At 38.1% G+C, this 18,991-nt stretch overlaps 3 protein-coding genes across 8 annotated transcripts in view; 2 read left to right on the top strand and 1 right to left on the bottom strand.

Moving 5' to 3' along the window:
• LOC122713385 (protein sprint) overlaps nucleotides 1-18,991 on the bottom strand; it is a 144,257-nt gene that overhangs the window by 84,540 nt on the left and 40,726 nt on the right. For 5 of the 6 annotated variants that reach the window (XM_043933772.1, XM_043933763.1, XM_043933765.1 and 2 more), the window contains one exon: nucleotides 6,316-6,389. In XM_043933772.1, coding sequence (XP_043789707.1) covers nucleotides 6,316-6,389 — 74 coding nt within the window. Of the gene's footprint in view, nucleotides 1-6,315; nucleotides 6,390-18,991 lie in introns of those variants that run through there. The other variant, XM_043933774.1, reaches the window with a different exon arrangement.
• LOC122713396 (general odorant-binding protein 72-like) lies at nucleotides 13,239-14,337 on the top strand. Its single transcript, XM_043933813.1, has 5 exons — nucleotides 13,239-13,366; nucleotides 13,555-13,630; nucleotides 13,710-13,798; nucleotides 13,881-13,992; nucleotides 14,089-14,337. Exons 1-5 carry the CDS (start codon nucleotides 13,298-13,300, stop codon nucleotides 14,172-14,174), a joined length of 432 nt encoding a protein of 143 aa, XP_043789748.1. The 5' UTR covers nucleotides 13,239-13,297; the 3' UTR covers nucleotides 14,175-14,337.
• LOC122713393 lies at nucleotides 14,832-16,361 on the top strand. The gene is made up of 6 exons (XM_043933809.1): nucleotides 14,832-14,963; nucleotides 15,062-15,143; nucleotides 15,455-15,543; nucleotides 15,624-15,735; nucleotides 15,823-15,890; nucleotides 16,037-16,361. The coding sequence occupies exons 1-6, from the start codon at nucleotides 14,892-14,894 to the stop codon at nucleotides 16,052-16,054; spliced, it is 441 nt and encodes a 146-aa protein (XP_043789744.1). The 5' UTR covers nucleotides 14,832-14,891; the 3' UTR covers nucleotides 16,055-16,361.

The raw sequence follows: 18,991 nt of genomic DNA, 5'->3' as shown, positions 1-18,991 counted from the left end.
CGAAGTAATTACTTAAGCTTAATTTACAAAAAAAAAAAAATGAAAAACTTATCGATAATTTATAACGACTTGAATTAAAACAGATATTTCGAAATGTCGTATTATAAAATTGAAAATTAAATGTTTCTTAACAAATTTACAGGATATTTCTCAACTATTGAAACATTGGCCATTGATCAGTTATCATCGATTAGTTCTCTGCCTATATACGTATGCGTATTTCGTTTAATCCGTGAACGTTTAAATTTTAATATATAGAGTTTCAATGTAGTGAAAATTTTTCAATTTTCTCCATTTTTAATACGTTGTTCGAACCTACTATGCTTCGAATCTAAAAACTGTATCGAAAAAGAAGATACACACTTATTTAGAATTAGAAATAAAACGAGGGAAAGAAAATTGATTCAAAGAAAAACGAAATGCGAATCACGCACAATGATGAATTATCTATGCTCCATCGTTTGTTCGGAGACAAGTTACCATGGACATGGTCGTTGGGGATGATCGACGGCCAATTATCAAGATCGAACGCGAGATCGAGATCGGGAGGGGTTGAAAGTACGTATACATCGAGTAGGTGGCCCGAGGGAAGCACGGACACGCGTGCATCCGATTCATCTGCTCTGCATCGATTACCTGCCCGCCCGACGCGGATCATTATCTTAACGATTATGCGGTCATCCCCTATTAACGAGAGAGAGAGAGAGAGAGAGAGAGAGAGAGCGAATTGGAATGGAAAAAATCGTTCGACGGGATTAGAAGAGGATCGCTCGTTCGATTCGTCATCGATCGATATTCGAGGAAGGAGTACGAAATCAAAATGGTGAAACGATTTGTTTCATTCAAAATTCGCGTTCGAAGTCTGGGAGAGGCGATAAAGTAAGCAGACGTGGATCCGTCGGACGGATGAGAAATCGAACCATCCTCTCTTCCTCTTCCTGGCAAGTATTATTAGCCACGCGTCTATTATTTCTCCGTCTATCAGGGCCATTAAACGGCACTCGATTCACGGATGGATCCACCGAATCCTCCCCTTTCAACGCTCTATATATATATATATTCCTATCGATCTCGATCTTGATAATTGGCCGTCGATCATCCCCAATGACTATGGTAACGTCTCTCCAAATGAAGCATCGATGATTTATTCGAGTGTGATTCGCGTTCCTTTCTCTGCAAGGAAATTTTCGACGTTTATTTCGCGAGCGGTTTCGAGATCACGGGCGTAAAAATCCTGTTTACGATCGAACGTTCGCTTCGATATCCTCGTAAAAAAAAGAAAAGAAAAAAAAGGGAGACGCGGACGATTCAACGTCGGATCGATCCAACGTTACATCGAGTTTAATCGAATCAACCCCCCGTAAAGGAAACCCTCTCGAGGCTTCGAGGCAAGGAATTAGAAAGCGTGGTTTTATCGAGGAAAAAAGAATGCAACTAGAAATTCCAATTATTCTTTCTTGAAGAATACAGAAATATACGCGAAAAAATTTAAAGCTTTTCGAGGAATAATTCAAGGTCGAGGGTATATTTGCTAGGAGAGGAGAGCGCGTAAGGGGGTAGAATAGTTGAAGCTAGTTGAAACACCCCACCAACTCGTCGCCAACTCGTTGAAAGAACGCTATTGTCGCGGTTGAAGAGGACTCGAGACGAAGCGTTGCGAAGCGAAGCGAGAAACACTCCAAACGCCCTGTCACTTCCAAATCTTGAAACGCTGATGACAACTTTACGGTAAGTGTGGAGACACGGTGACGATGATGACGAGGAAAACTCTTTCGTCGAATATCTTTCCGCGGTGCGAAAGGTGGAGGGGGGAGAAACGGAGGAGGCGGTAATAGGAGGAACGAAAGGAACGGCGATACATCAAGGAGGGCCAACTTTTTAGCGAGATTACCGGCCGATAATAATTCAAGCGGCAGCGGGGTTGCGGCCTGGGGATGGAATTTCATTTCAATTCCACCGGCCGCCTCCACCAGGGGTGGAACGCGATTTCTGTTCGCAGGGGTTGTGTAAGTGACAGTGGCGCGGCGGCCGAAATCTCATCTCTCCGCGTCGATAATCATACGCCACCTATATACGAGTTTCCTTTCGAACGCCGTCCTTTGCTCTCTAAACGAGCAATCGAGATTTGCAGAAAAGTTTAAAAGCGAGCTCGAGATATATCCGTTATAAACACCTTTGGAAACACGAGGTTAATTTATCCCCTACATAAAAGTTCCGAAATTTGCATAAAAGAAAAAAGGAAAAAAAAGCGAAGCGGGTAAACTCGCGTCCCCGAAATTCTCGAATTATTTTTCAACCGTGCTCGAGGAAGAAATTTCTCGTTGGTCGCGTGAAAAACGAAATAAAAAGAAGAAGAGGCAGAAAGAGAGAGAGAGAGAGGATCGACTGGATATGGAAGAGGAGCTCGTGGCCCGATAACGAGTCGAGTTACTCTCTTTCGGCGTATCGTTCGCTGTTGACGCGAATGAAATTTCCATTTTTCCCCATCGCGCTTCCATCCCGTTTCAACGAGTTTCCACGATCCCCCGGAAACGTCCACCCCTCCCCATCCCTTTTCACTTTCGAGCGGACCCTGTTTCTCTCATCCGCGCGCGTAACTCGATTTTTGCGAGCGGTGGAAACGCCGCCCGGTTGATATCGCGGATTAACCGCGAGTCGAGTTTCAAATTTTGCCGCGATGCCAATTGATATCACGCGATATCGAGCGATCGTAATTTCCTTCGTTTCCGGAGAAATTCCATCGGTTATATTTATATTTCGTATGCATTTAAACCGATCGCTTTATCCATTGCTTTTTATGTTTGCAATGCATTCAAAATCGTGCGATTCTAATTTCATTTGTTTTCAGAAAAATTCCGGAAATTATATTTATATTTCGTATATTTTTAAACCGATCGCTTTATCCATTGCTTTTTATGTTTGCATTCAAAATCATGCGATTCGTTCGTTTTCAGAAAAATTTCGAAAATTATATTTATATTTCGTATATTTTTAAACCGATCGCTTTATCCATTGCTTTTTATGTTTGCAATGCATTCAAAATCGTGCGATTCTAATTTTGTTCGTTTTCAAAAAAATTCTGGAAATTATATTTATATTTCGTATATTTTTAAATCGATCGCTTTATCCATTGCTTTTTATATTTACAATGCATCCAAAATCGTGCGATTTTAATTTCGTTCATTTCATCTAATTTCGATTCATTTCCAGAGAAATTTCATCGGTTATATATATATTTCGTATGTATTTAAATCGATCGCTTTATCCATCGATTTTTATATTTCGAACTCGTTCAAAATCGTGCGATTCTAATTTCGTTCATTTTCAGAGATATTCCGTCGATCATATTAATATTTCGTATTTTTAAATCGATCGTTTTATCCATTGCTTTTTATGTTTGCAATGCATTCAAAATCATGCGATTCTAATTTAGATTCATTTCATCGCTTATATTTATATTTCGTATTTTTAAATCGATCGCTTATCCATTATTTTTTATAAACTTGCCCAAAATCGTACGATTTTAATTTTATTAATTTCATCGGTTATATTTATTTTTTTAAACCGATTGCTTTATCCATTGCTTTTTGTATTTGCAATTCATTCAAAATCGATTTTAATTTCGTTCATTTCATCGGTTATATTTATATTTCGTATTTTTAAACCGATCGTTTTATCCATTGCTTTTTGTATTTGCAATTCGTTCAAAATCGTACGATCCTAGCTTTGATTCATTTTCCAGTGAAATTCCGTCGATTGTATTTATATTTCGTATTTTTAAATCAATCGTTTTATCCATTTTTTTTTTTTTTTTATATTTGCAATCGTTCAAAATCGTGCGATTCTAATTTCATTTTCAGAGATATCCCGTCGATTATATTAATATTTCGTATTTTTAAATCGATCGTTTTATCCATTGCTTTTTGTATTTGTATTTCGTTCAAAATCGTACGATCCTAGCTTTGATTCATTTTCCAGTGAAATTCCGTCGATTGTATTTATATTTCGTATATTTTTAAATCGATCGTTTTATCTATTTTTTTTTTTATATTTGCAATCGTTCAAAATCGTGCGATTTTAATTTCGTTCATTTCATTTAATTTCGATTCATTTCCATGAATTTCCAAAAATTTCATCGGTTATATATATTTCGTATTTAAATCGATCGCTTTATCCATCGATTTTTATATTTCGAACTCGTTCAAAATCGTGCGATTCTAATTTCGTTCATTTTCAGAGATATTCCGTCGATTATATTAATATTTCGTATTTTTAAACCGATCGTTTTATCCATTGCTTTTTGTATTTGCAATTCGTTCAAAATCGTGCGATCCTAGCTTTGTTTCATTTCCAATGAAATTCCGTCGATTGTATCTATATTTCGTATTTTTAAATCAATCGCTTTATCCATTGCTTTCTATATTTGCAATCGTTCAAAATCGTGCGATTCTAATTTCGATTCATTTCATCGGTTATATTTATATTTCGTATTTTTAAATCGCTTTATCCATTGCTTTTTATATTTACAATTCACTCAAAATAGATTCTAATTTCATTTCATCGGTATTTCGTATTTTTAAATCGCTTTATCCATTGCTTTTTACATTTGCAATTCGTTCAAAATCGTACGATCCTAGCTTTGATTCATTTCCATTTGATTTTATTTATATTTCGTATATTTTTAAATCGATCGTTTTATCCATTCCTTTCTATATTTCGAACAAAGAAATTTCATCGGTTATATATTTATATCTCATATACATTTTAAATCGATCGCCTTACATATTTTATACTTCGAACTCGTTACAAATTCACGCTTGTGAAACGAGAGGTTATTTTCTACAATTTCCATATCGATCATTTCCCTCTCTCTGCCTCTCTATCATGAACTTCTCTGGAATTTATCGCGGGACGGTCGAGGAAACACGGAAACTTTCCTATAAACGAGCAGATGGATATCTTGATAGATTATACAAGTTTCTGATGAATGGTCGGCGACTTTTGAAGTCGCGACGAAATTAGGAACGACGGACTTGTTCAGATTGCTACGAGATAACGCTTGCAATCCTTCCGCGAATAACATCTCCTGTTATCGACTGATCGTGTCTCTCCAAATAAATCAATTATTATTATTATCGTAGATATTTTTTAATTTCATATCTTTTCGAACACCCTTATTTATTTACTCTTTTTTCCAATTTTACTTTCGCGAAAGTTTTCTCATCCGCTTGCTAATATCGAATTAATAAACGGATTGTCCAGTTTTCCAGCAGAGAAAACGTCCTCTGAATTCGTAGAGTTTCACGGAAAGGAAAGGAAAGGCGTCGCATCAATCTTCATCCCAATCTCGTTTCTGCACATCGTTTGGAAACACGCGAGACGGTGAAAGGAGCGACAAGCAATAAATATCAATAAAAATCCGGAAAATTAGAATTTTGCACGAGCAAATGACCCAATGATTCGTGGCATGTGTTGTTGGCCCATCAACGCCATAATGTTAATAATAATCGTTTTCAGCTGTCCTTCCTTCCCCGCTTTCTAATATGGAAATAACGAATCCTATCCTCTCCATTTATATAAATTTCTAATACAAAAATAATATAAAATTTCTGAAACATATTTATTTTACATATTAATTTTCCCATATTATTATTATTATTATTATCAATTGATCGAGTTGCAAGTTCGTTTTGGAAAAGTAAAAAGATCTTCTCGATCTTTCAATTTTAATATAAAACGTAAGACGATATAAATCGGGGCATGGTAATAAGGAAGTCGTATATAAAGTTAGATGCGCGCGTTTAATCCAACGGGGTGGTGGTTACACACGGTGTCCCATATAACATCGCGGATATTGTAGGCAAAGTTGGCCGTAGATCACTACTGGAGGACCCTTACGATATGGAAATTATTCTGCGTGTCGCGCCGTCAACATTTCCATCGTAAATCACGCCAATTCGCCATTTAATCGTGATCACGCAAAGGGGTTGCTCTCACGCCCCCTTTCGAGTATCTAATAACGGTTTGTTTGTTTGCGTACGCACGCTTCGATGCATAATGTCGTCCATAATGCTCCTGATACGCTTTTTCTTTTTTTTTTAATTTATTAAAAATTAAATTAATTAAATTTAAACGAACGTAAGATTCGAAATGGATGAAACCGGTATATAAAATAATTCACGAGAAAACGTGTAAGTGACTAAGCGCACACATGTATACGTCGAATATCGATCGCCATCAATAGCCCTTGACCTCGAAGAAGACGAAGAAGACGGAGGTGAAAAGAATGAAAGAAAGAAAGAAAGAAGTACTCACCGCTCGTAGGAATTCGGGGTCGTGCAGAGCTCGCTCAGCATGCAGTCCAAATCGGTCGCCAGGGAATTAAGCAGCTGAAAGAGAAGCAAAAGGGGTTAGAGTCGTCGAAGCGCACCTCGTTTCGTCTACATCAATCGGCTTTTATTTCTTTAATGAATGCACGCTGCGATATTTCTACTTGCGAAACCGTCGTTCCGTATATATATATCTTCTCAATGAAAATTCGGGAACGAATTGAAGACTCGATTAATATTTAACTCGAGTTAGGGAAAAGGATAAAACAATAGTAAATAGGGAAGGGGGAAAGGAAGAAAAAGTAACGAACTCGCAAACATCCATCTTCTGTTCGACACGTAATAATAACGCGATTAATTCGATTATCGTTTTTCATGAAATTATTCAAAACGGTACGAATTAAATACGACGTTCGATTTCATTGCAGAAACATGATTAACTTCATAACTTCGTTGATACTCGATCGAGTATGGACGCTGGTATGCACAGTGGCTATTTGCAATCACGTTAATCCTTAATTGAAGCCGTGTTACGGCGAAACCGCGTCGTAAAATCGTTCCTAAACCTAGCGCCCCGTGAGAGCTGTTGTTACTCCGCGATAACACAATTCATCCAGGAACACAGCGAGAACACTGTAATCCAATACCGGCCGTTTCCGTTTCCGGCCGTCGCGCTACGTTGCGCAATAATTGATCAACCAACATCCACCTTTTCCGTTGAATTCACTCGTTCCACTTGTTTAATTTTCATTTAAAAACTTCAAAAAAATAATAATAACAATAATAACAAACTTCATATCATAATCATCCGTTAAAGGCGAATAATAAAAATTACGTAATTCTCCGATAATAAATAATCCTCGAATCGACGAGAGGAGAGAGAGAGAGAGAGAGAGAGAGAGTGACGAGAGAGAGAGAGAGAGGGAAATGCACGCGAAGAGAATCGTATTCTCAAATTCTTTTGAGGCAAGAGGGCGATAAGTTTGAAGGAAAAGGAAGCAAAAAAAAAAAAAAAAGAGGGGGGGGGGGATCGGGGAAGAAGAAATGAAGTTTGCAAGGGCACAGCCGCGTTTGTGCCAGTACAGCGGATGCCTGGCTTTATTTGCATTGCATCATGGAATCGGAACCCGGAAAATTAGAAGGTTTCCATCCAGAGCCACTTTCGTAAAGTCAATATTGAACGTGGAGAAGATGTCCGATAAAGTTTCGCCGTGCGACGCGGGGAGCGCGAGCCAAAGTTGCGCGGGGGGAGGGGGAAAGAGGGGGAGGCGTGACGAATGTAAAGCGCGGAATTTCTTGCCCCCCCCCTCCATAAAGGGGGGAGAAAAATTGTTACATCGATGATTCCTTCCTATCCATTTTTTTCGATCGAAAGCAATTATTCGATCTTTGTTTTTTATTTTTTTTTAAAAAGAGAGAGAGAGAGAGAGAGAGAGAAGATAGTGTATATACTATACTATATGCTTTAATCGCGAATTATTAAAATAAAATATAAATTTATGTATTAATAAAATACATAAGTAAATTTCTTTGAAACTTTTTTTCACGGATAAACAATTTCCCATTCGATTCAGTAATCGATATATTTTATCGACAAATTAATTTAATTTAATTTTCCCTGATGAAGAAAGGAACGAAGTCGAGCAAAAATTGTTATATCGATAATTCGTTCCTATCGCTCGATTTTTTCGATCGAAAACAATCATTCGACTTTTGTTTTTATAGAGAGAAATGTTGTTCGTTTGTCTCTCATATTTTAATGAAATATATAATAAGTAAATTTTCCTTGATGAAGAAAGGAACGTCGAGCAAAAATTGTTATATCGATAATTCGTTCCTATCGCTCGATTTTTTCGATCGAAAACAATCATTCGACTTTTGTTTTTTTAGAGAGAAATGTTGTTCGTTTGTCTCTCATATTTTAATGAAATATATAATAAGTAAATTTTTTTCGAAACTCTTTGTTACGGATAAACGATCCCCTGTTCGATTCAATAATCGTTATAAATTACGACAAACATAATTTTCGATGAAAAAGGCGCACGTCGTTGGTTACTTTGGTCGACGATCCCCAGAGAATGGAATTTTTCTAACGAACCAACTCAATTTTTGCGAAGAAAAATTTTCGTTTCTTTTGAGATCCTATTTTTCACGATCGTACTCGCCTCGAGATTTTATTACCAAACGAAAGAAACTTGAAAACTTGAATCGATCGATTCTCTTCTCGTATATATATATATATATATAATACATTGATTCTTCGATTCGACAAATGGAATTATTTATCGCTTTTTTTCACATTTCACAAGTCGATCGATCGGTCGGTCGGTCGGTCGGTCGATTGTTGAATAGAAGCTTACCTCGATTCATTATTTACGTAACTCGACTTGATCCACTCTGTCGACGTTGATACGCGATTGCACAATAACCGAGAGCAATTAAAGCCTTGTCGTGCGGTGAATGGAAGTTCCGAGTGGCGAAAGGGGTGACTAGCTGGCCAAGTGGCAGTCACGAGTTACCCTTTTATTCTTTTTCATCGCGTGCGTTGCGATGTGGGCATAATGAACCGGCAAATTTCTTTCATTTTCTCTCCCTTGCGAATAAATACTTCTCCTCCTCGCTCGATAATCGAAACAGTACCCGTTTCCATCCCTCTCTCGTTCAATATTTCTTCACGACATCGATTATACGTCGCTTATACTCGACAGATTACAAATCTTCTTATTTTATTTCGAGCAAGTTTAAGAGTGCGAAGTTATATACAAATCGAACGAAGATCCCTCTAAGATCCCTCTAAAACCCCGGATTAAGAGTCGTTGGTGGTGGTGGTAGTAGTAGTAGATAAAGTAGGAGGAATGGCGAGAGTCGACGTGACTTAAGCCCACTTGGAGCGGATTGAAGCTCCGGATCCAAAGCACTCGGAGAGAAAGTGTCATTGGAAGAAGAAGCCAACTTGACCTCGAATTGTTAATCAGTCACAACAAGTTAAGGGTAAAGAAAAGTATACAGGCGCGATTTAATTATTAAGATATCGGGAGAATGACGATCGATTATTGAACGTGGAATTTGAAGGGCAAAGCACGATGCACGCAATACGTTTCGAGTGCAATTTAAATATCATCAAAGCCGAACGACCTTAAAGGGTCATCCCGAGAATGTAATTGCGATTCACCCCTGCTCACCACCGCGCCTATCTGTCGATACGAGTATCGAGTTCCCCTGTGACACGGGCTACATCAACCCTCGGTGTCAGAAATCTCAGACTATTCCTGAAATTTTCATATACATCCGTCCGCCTAGATTGACAGAACACGTTGTTGTCTTTCGGAGATCTCGCGGCCACTCTCGTCCCATCCATGTCCGATTTCATCATTCTCCCCGCGTGTCACTCGAAACAGCCAAACACTTCCAATTTGTAATACCATTTGCCGATGACTTGTTAATATATTTCCATTAATTCGAATATATATTAATCGAAGGAGTTATAATTGTGAAATAAAGTTGTCGAAATTTTCTCTGGACGCAGGTTTGAAGAGATGATTTGGATTAATTTGGATAATATAGATCGAAGAAATTACAATTGTGAAATAAAGTTGTCAAAATTTTCTCTCGATGCAAGTTTGAAGAAGAAATGACAGTGCGCGCCCTATTCGCGAATATTTGGATTAATTGGATAATATAGATCGAAGAAATCATAATTGTGAGATAAAGTTGTCAAAATTTTCTCTGGACGCAGGTTTGAAGAGATGATTTGGATTAATTTGGATAATATAGATCGAAAAAATTACAATTGTGAAATAAAGTTATCAAAATTTTCTCTCGATGCAAGTTTGAAAAAGAAATGAGTGCGCGCTCCATTCGCGAATATTTGGATTAATTGGATAATATTAATCGAAGGAGTTACAATTGTGAAATAAAATTGTGAAAACTTTCTCTCGACGCAGGTTTGAAGAGATGCGAAAATATTTGGATTAATTGGATAGAATAGATCGAAGGAATTTCAATTGTATGAAATAAAGTTGTCAAAATTATCTCTCGACGTTGATTTGAAAAGATGCGCGTTCAATTCGCGAATATTTGGATTAATTCGATAATATTAAGGAATTACAATTGTGAAATAAAGTTATCAAAATTTTCTCTCGAGATGGACGCTCGATTCGAGAACATTTGGATTAATTGGATAATATTAATGGAAGGAATTACAATTGTGAAATAAAGTCAATTGTCAAATTTTTCCATTTTCTCTCGATGCAGATTTGAAGAGATGCGAAAACATTTGGATTAATTGGATAATATAGATCTAAAGAGTTATAATTGTGAAATAAAGTTGTCAAATTTTTCCATTTTTTCTCGACAAAACACGTAGATTTGAAGAGATGCGAAAACATTTGGATTAATTGGATAATATAGATCGAAAGAATTACAATTGTGAAATAAAATTGTCGAAATTTTCTCTGGACGCAGGTTTGAAGAGATGATTTGGATTAAATGGATAATATAGATCAAAGAAATTACAATTGTGAAATAAAGTTACCAAATATTTCCATTTTGTCTCGACGCAAGAAGTCTGAAGAGATGCGAAAACATTTGGATTAATTGGATAATATAGATCGAAGAAATTATAGAAATTATAGAAATTATAGAAGAAATTACAATTGTGAAATAAAGTTGTCAAAATTTTCTCTGGACGCAGGTTTGAAGAGATGATTTGGATTAATCGGATAATATAGATCGAAGGAATTACAATTGTGAAATAAAATTGTCAAAATTTTCTCTCGACGTAAGTTTGAAGAGATGAATATTCTATTTGCGAATATTTCGATTAAATGGATAATATAGATCGAAGAAGTTATAATTGTGAAATAAAATTGTCGAAATTTTCTCTGGATACAGGTTTGAAGAGATGATTTGGATTAATCGGATAATGTAGATCGAAGGAATTACAATTGTGAAATAAAATTGTGAAAACTTTCTCTCGACGTAGGTTTGAAGAGACGCAGGTTTGAAGAGACGACGGTGCTCGAATTCGCGAACATTTCTACTCTTACACGGATCCTACGTACGTATATTCGGCGTGAGTCATGCGAGCAACGAAGCATGGAACCCCATAGGACGCCGGTTTAGATATCCCGGCTGTCGAAGCTTTCCTCTCGCAAACCCGATGGAAATCGATAGATTCCCCAAAGCGAAGGAAACCCTTCGTCGATATTTCTCTCTGAAAATCCGATGGAACCCGTACAAATGATCCACGCTCCGTTCGATGAACTTTCTACCAAATCCAATTCCAATCAATTTCCACAATGCATATTCGCGAACGGAACAATCGAATCGAGGCCCCTCCCCTCGATGAACCTATCATACCCATTCCACGTTCCAGATCCATCATCATCTGAGAAAGGAAAAGAAGCATCGGATAAATTACTCAGATTATATTAACATTCAGATAATAAAAAATTATAATATTCAGATAAAATTCAGATAAATATAGCGAGGAACACGATGTAAGAAAATGGCAAATCGATCGGGAAAACTCGCGACTGCATAAATAACACCCTTCCTATTGTCCTATTGTCGTTCAGAGGGGCGGATGTGACGGGGGTTTATCTTAAATGAGGATCACGCGGCTTAGAATGCAAAAAGAAAAGGAAAAAAGGAGAGAGAAAAAGCGAAGCCAACAAACTTGAATCGCGATCTTGGTCAGGGACGACGTGGGGCGAGGCACGAGAAAAAATCGTTGCTGCATTTTTCATGGGGGCAAGAACGGAGGGGGAGGAGGGAGAAAAGCCGCGAGTGAGAAGAACGAGCGTATAACTCGGCCACGGTCGAGGCAGAAGGGAGGGAAAAAAGGGAACCGGCTTATTCTCTTGCCTTCAAGATGGATGAAAATAAACACTGACACGGTTTTCCTCCTCCTCCTCCTCCTCCTCCTACTTTCTATTCCCGCGATAGATGGTTTTTCAAGTAAAAATTTCAAACGTGTCAGGGTCGTATAGATCGCTTTTTCTTTTCCTTCTCACCCCTTTCAATTCACCTCCATCATTTCAGGCTAAGCAAACTTACTCCGTTTTGTACAAGTTGATCCTTGAGCTAATCCTTGAGCACCACGGACGTTCTCTCTTTCCTTTCTTCCTCTTCCGTTGAGAAGAAATGTGAAAAAATTAGGCCAGCTTCGAGACTGGATTTATTCGTGATACGAGTGGTCTAATTAATTTCATTAGAGATAGGGATGAAATTAATAGTGGAATAAAAGTTGTATCGATCGTTGAAATACGGCTCGCCGAATATGGGAATGGAATCTCGAGATACAAGGGTTCGACATTAACACGAGTGGAGACGAGAGAGAATTTGTTTCGTGCAAGTTGGACCGTGCAACCACCGAAGGGGACGGCAAACTATAATGGAATAATTCGTCGGAGGTTTGCGGTGGAAGGTTGGTCGATACTTTTTCAATTTCGATTCTTGGAAATACACGTCTCGTACAGGGAAACGAATATATTTTTCTTGAGAAATTTTATCGCAGGGGGTCGAGAAAAAATCTTTTTGAGAAAGTTTTGGCAAAAATTTGACCGGTCCCTTTTACGTTTTTCTCGGATATTTATTATGGATTAAAAATTACCACGTTGAATTCAATTCTCGTTTTTCAAACTCGCAACAAGATGATTATTTATTGGATGAGCTGTAATCGGATACGGTTCTTAATTCGAGTTACATAAAATAGGGAAACTTGTCATCAAGCTTGAAAATCGTCTCCCTCGATCTCGGCGAATATCAAATTATCGAATTATCTTGCGTTTTAACGAAAATAATATTATTCGCGACTTGCGAAACGCGAAATTAAGAGAGATTTATATAAGGAAAATACAGGTGGACGGAGCCCTCAGTTCCTTAGTCTTGGTTCAAAGACTAACGTTTCATCTTTATTTGTGTATAAGTTTATCAAGAGTTTATTGATTGTTAAGAATTCAACTATGTACGTAAAATCGATATTTTTATTAATAACGATTATGACGTTTGTGGCATTAAAACCGGTGAAAAGTGTAAGTCCATTTGTTTTCTACGTCTTTCGAGAAATCGCGTTCGATTTTGCTTCGATGCATGCAAAGATATTTATTATTATCGGTGATTCTTTATCTCTAAAATTCCCTTTATCTTTCTTTCGTTCGTGTAAGATAAAAAAAAAAAAAAAAGCAGCAAGGAAAAAATTCAGTTTTTCGATTAACTGCAGATGAGTGCCGATCAGGTAGAAAAAATAGCTAAGAATATGCGAAAATCGTGCTTGCAAAAAATCACCACAACGGAAGGTGAGTAAAAATAATATCTTTGATCTAAACGAACCTATTCTATTCGCTTCTATTTGTTTCGGTATTTATTCGGGCACAGAGTTAATCGATGGGATGAGAAGGGGTGAGTTCCCCGATGATCGCGATCTTCAATGTTACACGACGTGCATCATGAAGTTATTACGAACTGTAAGTGAAAAATCGAAATAATTTATAAATTCGAAGATCTGTAAGATGGATCAATTTATATTCTCGATACATCATTCCCCAGTTTAAAAATGGAAACATCGACTTTGATATGATCGTAAAACAACTGGAAATCACGATGCCACCGGAAGAGGTAGCGATAGGAAAAGAAATCGTAGCGGTATGCCGTAACGAAGGTAAGGATAAATATTCAAATTCGAAATTTGTAGACAAGACACTTTAAGAAGCGTAAACTTCTCTCGAGTTTCTAAATGTTTTACAATTGTACGCAGAATATACCGGCGATGATTGCCAGAAAACGTATCAATACGTGCAATGCCACTACAAACAGAATCCGGAAAAGTTTTTCTTCCCGTGAATAATGGCACGACCAAGGAAAATCATTCCAGAAATCACATCGAATATTTCTAATATCTTAAACATTCATAAACTTGGACATTAGTTTAGATATTATATTCGTATAATTTTTCATATTTATCACTAGTATATATTGCATTATATATATATATTATAAATAACTAAATAAATAAACGTTGATGAAAATACGAAGGCAATTAACGTTTCCTTCCTTGCGTGGAAATTTTAATCCGAGATATTTGTTCGTATTCGTGACAACATAGAAATACGATCCAAGATAATAATACCGTGCACTTTCAAATCCCTAAATCGTTATTTACACACCTGTTCGGACAAAATAATTGCGAGAAAAGAAAAAAAGATGGGAGATAAGAATAGAAGATGCACGGCGGATATAATCAAAAGTGACGTAACACTTTGTATCGGCGATGTAATCCGAATTACATGGCGACGTTACTCCTCCCTTTCCGGCATTGCTTTAACCTCTCAAGATCGTGGACGGAAAGCGGAGGTAACACGTTAATTATTAACCAAGCTAATATTTGCCTCGAGACTCGAGCAACACCCACAAAATAATTCTTCCTTCTCCTACCGCCACGATAAGGACTATAAAACAGGGTGCGCGCAATCGTGCCACGTTCTATCCATGGGGGACAATCGCTACTCCATTTTGTCCGCGGCATTGCCAAGTTAGATACGTTTAAAAGAAAGAAACGGAATGAAGAGGCTCGGCGTCTCCCTGCTGGTTGCGTTGGTGCTCGTCCTATTAGCGATCGAGGATACCGTGAGCGTAAGTTGATCGATCGATTCTTCGTGTAATTGGCCTTCGAGCGTACGCGCATCGTGCACTTTTGGCTTTTCTTTTTTTTTTTTTTCTTGCATATACAGAAAAAGATGAGCATCGAGGAAGCGAAGAAAACTATCAAGAACCTGAGGAAAGTTTGCAGCAAGAAGAACGATACCCCCAAAGGTATTATACTTTTCTCGATGGATGTTTCGAAGGAACTAGAAATACGAACTGTTCCTTTGGATAGATGCGACGTTCAATCGTTGCGATTATCCAGTGTTTCGCACTCGCTTCTATGAAATTTCTTCGAGCAGTTGGTAGAGAAAAATGTTGCAAATTTATGATTCGTGGGTTCGTGACGTTCGCGACGGCGACTCTCGATAATTGGAAATTTGATCGAAATCGAATGCGCGATAGAATTCACTTTATTCAACGATCCGACGAATTTTTTTTTCTCGAAAATTTGATTCACGTTTGACGGTTTTTCGCTACAGAGCTTTTAGACGGCCAATTCAGAGGCGAATTCCCGCAGGACGAGAGGCTGATGTGCTACATGAAGTGCATCTTGATATCGACTAAAGCGGTAAACGAATCTTTTCAAATAAATCTTTTTCTCCGTCTTTCTCGAAAGGATTAATGAGAACGAGAAAAGTTTGTTCCTAGATGAAGAACGACGTTATTCTGTGGGATTTTTTCGTGAAGAATGCCCGTATGATATTATTCGAGGAATACATTCCACGCGTTGAGAGCGTAGTCGAAACGTGCAAGAAGGAAGGCAAGTGTTTGTTCATCGTGCCAATCGATAGAATAAAAGTTAATTATTCTTGCTCATTGTTGATTGATAATTTTGATTGATTTTTAGTGACATCTACGGAGGGATGCGAGGTTGCGTGGCAATTTAGCAAGTGCATCTATGAAAATGACAAGGAGGTGATTTTTAAATACTTTGAGTAGCAATTAAAGTCATTTTGCTCGTCTCCAAGTTTATTTAACCTTCGACAAAAATAATTTCTTTCAATTCATTTTAATCAGAATCGACGATTAATAATTTCAAGTATTTGCAATATTTGTTGCAGCTCTACTTACTTCCTTAGAACGATCTTTCAATATCGATCGAAGAAGCAAAAGAAATTTCTACACACCCGTACATCGGTTGTCATAAGGATCGAGAAACAGTTAGGATTGTGTGCAGAAATATTCGAATTCCAAACGACGTATGTAGAAGAGTCTAAGATTTTTGCGAAACTTAATCTTGAAATTTCCATTTGCAATGCATATCATTTTATCTAGAAGAAATTAATTCCGACAAATTATTTAAAATTAATTATTATTTCAAATTTCCTTCCTTCGATATTTTTATTACCTTGTAATACGTTATTATACTTGTTTATTACGCAACAATATCCAAGAATATTATTTCTACCCGCTAATTCGAAACTTGAAACGGAGAAGCTCATTATCCTATCCTAACAAAGACTACTCAACCACTAATTACGAATCGCGATTTACTTTGAAACTCGCGCAAACACAACGCGATAAATCGATCCGCAAAACTCGAACTTCGTCCCGCCACCGATCCACCTGCTCTCGATCCCGACGATCGTTCGTGAAATCACAGTCGTTCCCAGGCTTCGACGACCTTCCCTCTCTCTCTCTCTCTCCCCAAATCTCCCCTCTTCCTCTCCTGTCCCAAGTTGGAACAAGTTAGGATGATCGAGAGATATGTGCTCTTTCGAGAACGTGCTCGGGGAGTCGCTAATAAGCGCAACGCGTGCAAACTCGTCCAGGATTCCCGGCGCGATCGTTAAACTGCGAACACGTTGGCCAACGTTGGCGAGCACAGCACAGGGACGATCCCCCCCCCTCCTTCAACTCGAGGAGAAGAAGAGCAAACGCGACGCGACGCGACGCGATAGCTCGAATTAAAATGGTCCGCTGAAACTCATTCCCCGAATTAAACGGATTAGATCCAATCAGCACCAGAACGCTGTCGTCGCGCGACATGTTGTACCGTTTCGTTCGATTCCTCCGTTTAATTAAATCCAATCCGTAAAAAGAATAAGAATAAACCACGTCTCTGTAACGTGACGTATTGTATTTGAGTGCGTATTCGAGAATTGACATTGAGAATGGAAATAGCGGAATGGAAATTAATGGAGGAAATTGATGGTTCGAAAGTGGATAAGGAGCGATATGACAGAAATTTCGTTGGAGCGTTTCGTTCGATTCCTTCGTTTAATTAAATCCAATCCGTAAGAAGAATAAGGCGAAACCACGTAACGTATTATATTTAAGTGCGTATTCGAGAATTGATATTGAGAATGGAAATAGCGGGAGAATGGAAATTAATGGAGGAAATTGATGGTTAGTGAATAAGAAGGAGCGATACGACAGAAATTTCGTTGGAGCGTTTCGTTCGATTCCTCCGTTTAATTAAATCCAATCCGTAAGAAGAATAAGGCGAAACCACGTGACGTATTGTATTTGAGTGCGTATCAACGTTCGAGAATTGGCATTGAGAATGGAAATTGATGGTTCGTTTGAATAAGAAGGAGCGATACGAAATTTCGTTGGAGCGTTTCGTTCGAAGCCATCGCTAGCGAATCTATCCGGCAAAAAGCGAGCAAAGTAGAACAGAGTGATTCAGATCACCGCTCGAGATAGCCGGCAACAACGTCTTACAATATGTTCCGTCCAATGGTCTGTTATGCTTGCATAACGCACTTATACGCATGGATAGCTTCATATTTTATATATATATATATATATATACATATACGTATACCATACGTTCCCTATGAAAGAATTTGGAGAAGCCTCGAATAGGATCGGTGTCCCAGAGGAATCGGTTGTAGGGGACGACGCCATCGAGCGGCATTGTTCCGTTTACATTGTTCCGTAGTCGATTAATCAGCCATCCATCAAGTTGAAAATCAATGTCCCGAGGGTTGTCACGTGTCCGCCCATTATCTCCCTATTACCTCCTCCCTCGTCAGTTTCGCGATTTTTAGTATTATATTTTATTAATTTATATTTTAATAATTTTAATTAATTTATATTTTAATAATTTTACCACCGTCCTCGTTTCCATCTCTCAAGTTTTTCTTTTCTCTTCTCCGCAACAACCAGCACGAATTAAACTAGCGGGTTCCACCACCATTTATCGCAATAGACGTGGAACGCGTACACGCGTCCGGTTGCCTGCGTGTATGCCTCCTCCCGCGGCCGCAAAAGTTGGGTGGCGCTGCAAGAATTCGTTCAACAGGGATGGCGACGCGGACCGGAAGCGGATCGTTTATACGGCGTCTTGATCGAAAGGGGTCGAGGGGATCTACTCGCCGAGGGGACACATCGTTTCGTTTCGTTTTTAAAATGGAACAAGAGTCCAAGGGCGAAAGGAAAGGAAAACGAAAGTCCGTTCGTTATTTCTGTAAAAAAATTCTAACGAATGGAAATCGAAGCCAGCATCTTTCTTTCTCGCCGCGTTTTCGAACGAAGATTCGGAAGAACGAAGATTCGAAAGAACGAAGATTCGAAAGAACGAAGATTCGAAAGAACGAAGATTCGGAAGAATGAAGATTCGAAAGAACGAAGATTCGAAAGAACGAAAATTCGAAAGAACGAAAATTCAGAAGAACGAAAATTCGGAAGAACGAAGATTCGGAAAAACGAAAATTCGAAAGAACGAAAATTCGGAAGAACGAAGATTTGGAAGAACGAAGATTTGGAAGAACGAAGATTCGAAAGAACGAAAATTCGGAAGAATAAAGATTCGGAAGAACGAAGATTCGAAAAAACGAAGATTCGAAAGAACGAAAATTCGAAAGAACGAAAATTCAGAAGACCGAAAATTCGGAAGAACGAAGATTCGGAAAAATGCAGATTCGGAAGAACGAAGATTCGAAAGAACGAAAATTCGGAAGAACGAAGATTTGGAAGAACGAAGATTCGAAAGAACGAAGATTTGAAAGAACGAAGATTCGAAAAAACGAAGATTCGGAAGAACGAAGATTCGAAAGAACGAAGATTCG

Source organism: Apis laboriosa, unplaced genomic scaffold (genome assembly GCF_014066325.1).
Source record: "Apis laboriosa isolate Shangri-la unplaced genomic scaffold, ASM1406632v1 scaffold23_cov150, whole genome shotgun sequence".
NCBI classification, from domain to species: domain Eukaryota; kingdom Metazoa; phylum Arthropoda; class Insecta; order Hymenoptera; family Apidae; genus Apis; species Apis laboriosa.
This window is presented reverse-complemented; position numbering and strand designations above follow the sequence as displayed.

Bases quoted from the DNA above. Each gene is read 5' to 3' on its own strand.
- LOC122713396 (XM_043933813.1), top strand. From the start codon at position 13,298: ATGTACGTAAAATCGATATTTTTATTAATAACGATTATGACGTTTGTG. The intron at 13,367-13,554 runs GTAAGTCCATTT...GATTAACTGCAG, and splicing joins CATTAAAACCGGTGAAAAGT to ATGAGTGCCGATCAGGTAGA. The intron at 13,631-13,709 runs GTGAGTAAAAAT...ATTCGGGCACAG, and splicing joins AAAAATCACCACAACGGAAG to AGTTAATCGATGGGATGAGA.
- LOC122713393 (XM_043933809.1), top strand. From the start codon at position 14,892: ATGAAGAGGCTCGGCGTCTCCCTGCTGGTTGCGTTGGTGCTCGTCCTA. The intron at 15,144-15,454 runs GTATTATACTTT...TTTTCGCTACAG, and splicing joins GAAGAACGATACCCCCAAAG to AGCTTTTAGACGGCCAATTC. The intron at 15,736-15,822 runs GCAAGTGTTTGT...ATTGATTTTTAG, and splicing joins CGAAACGTGCAAGAAGGAAG to TGACATCTACGGAGGGATGC.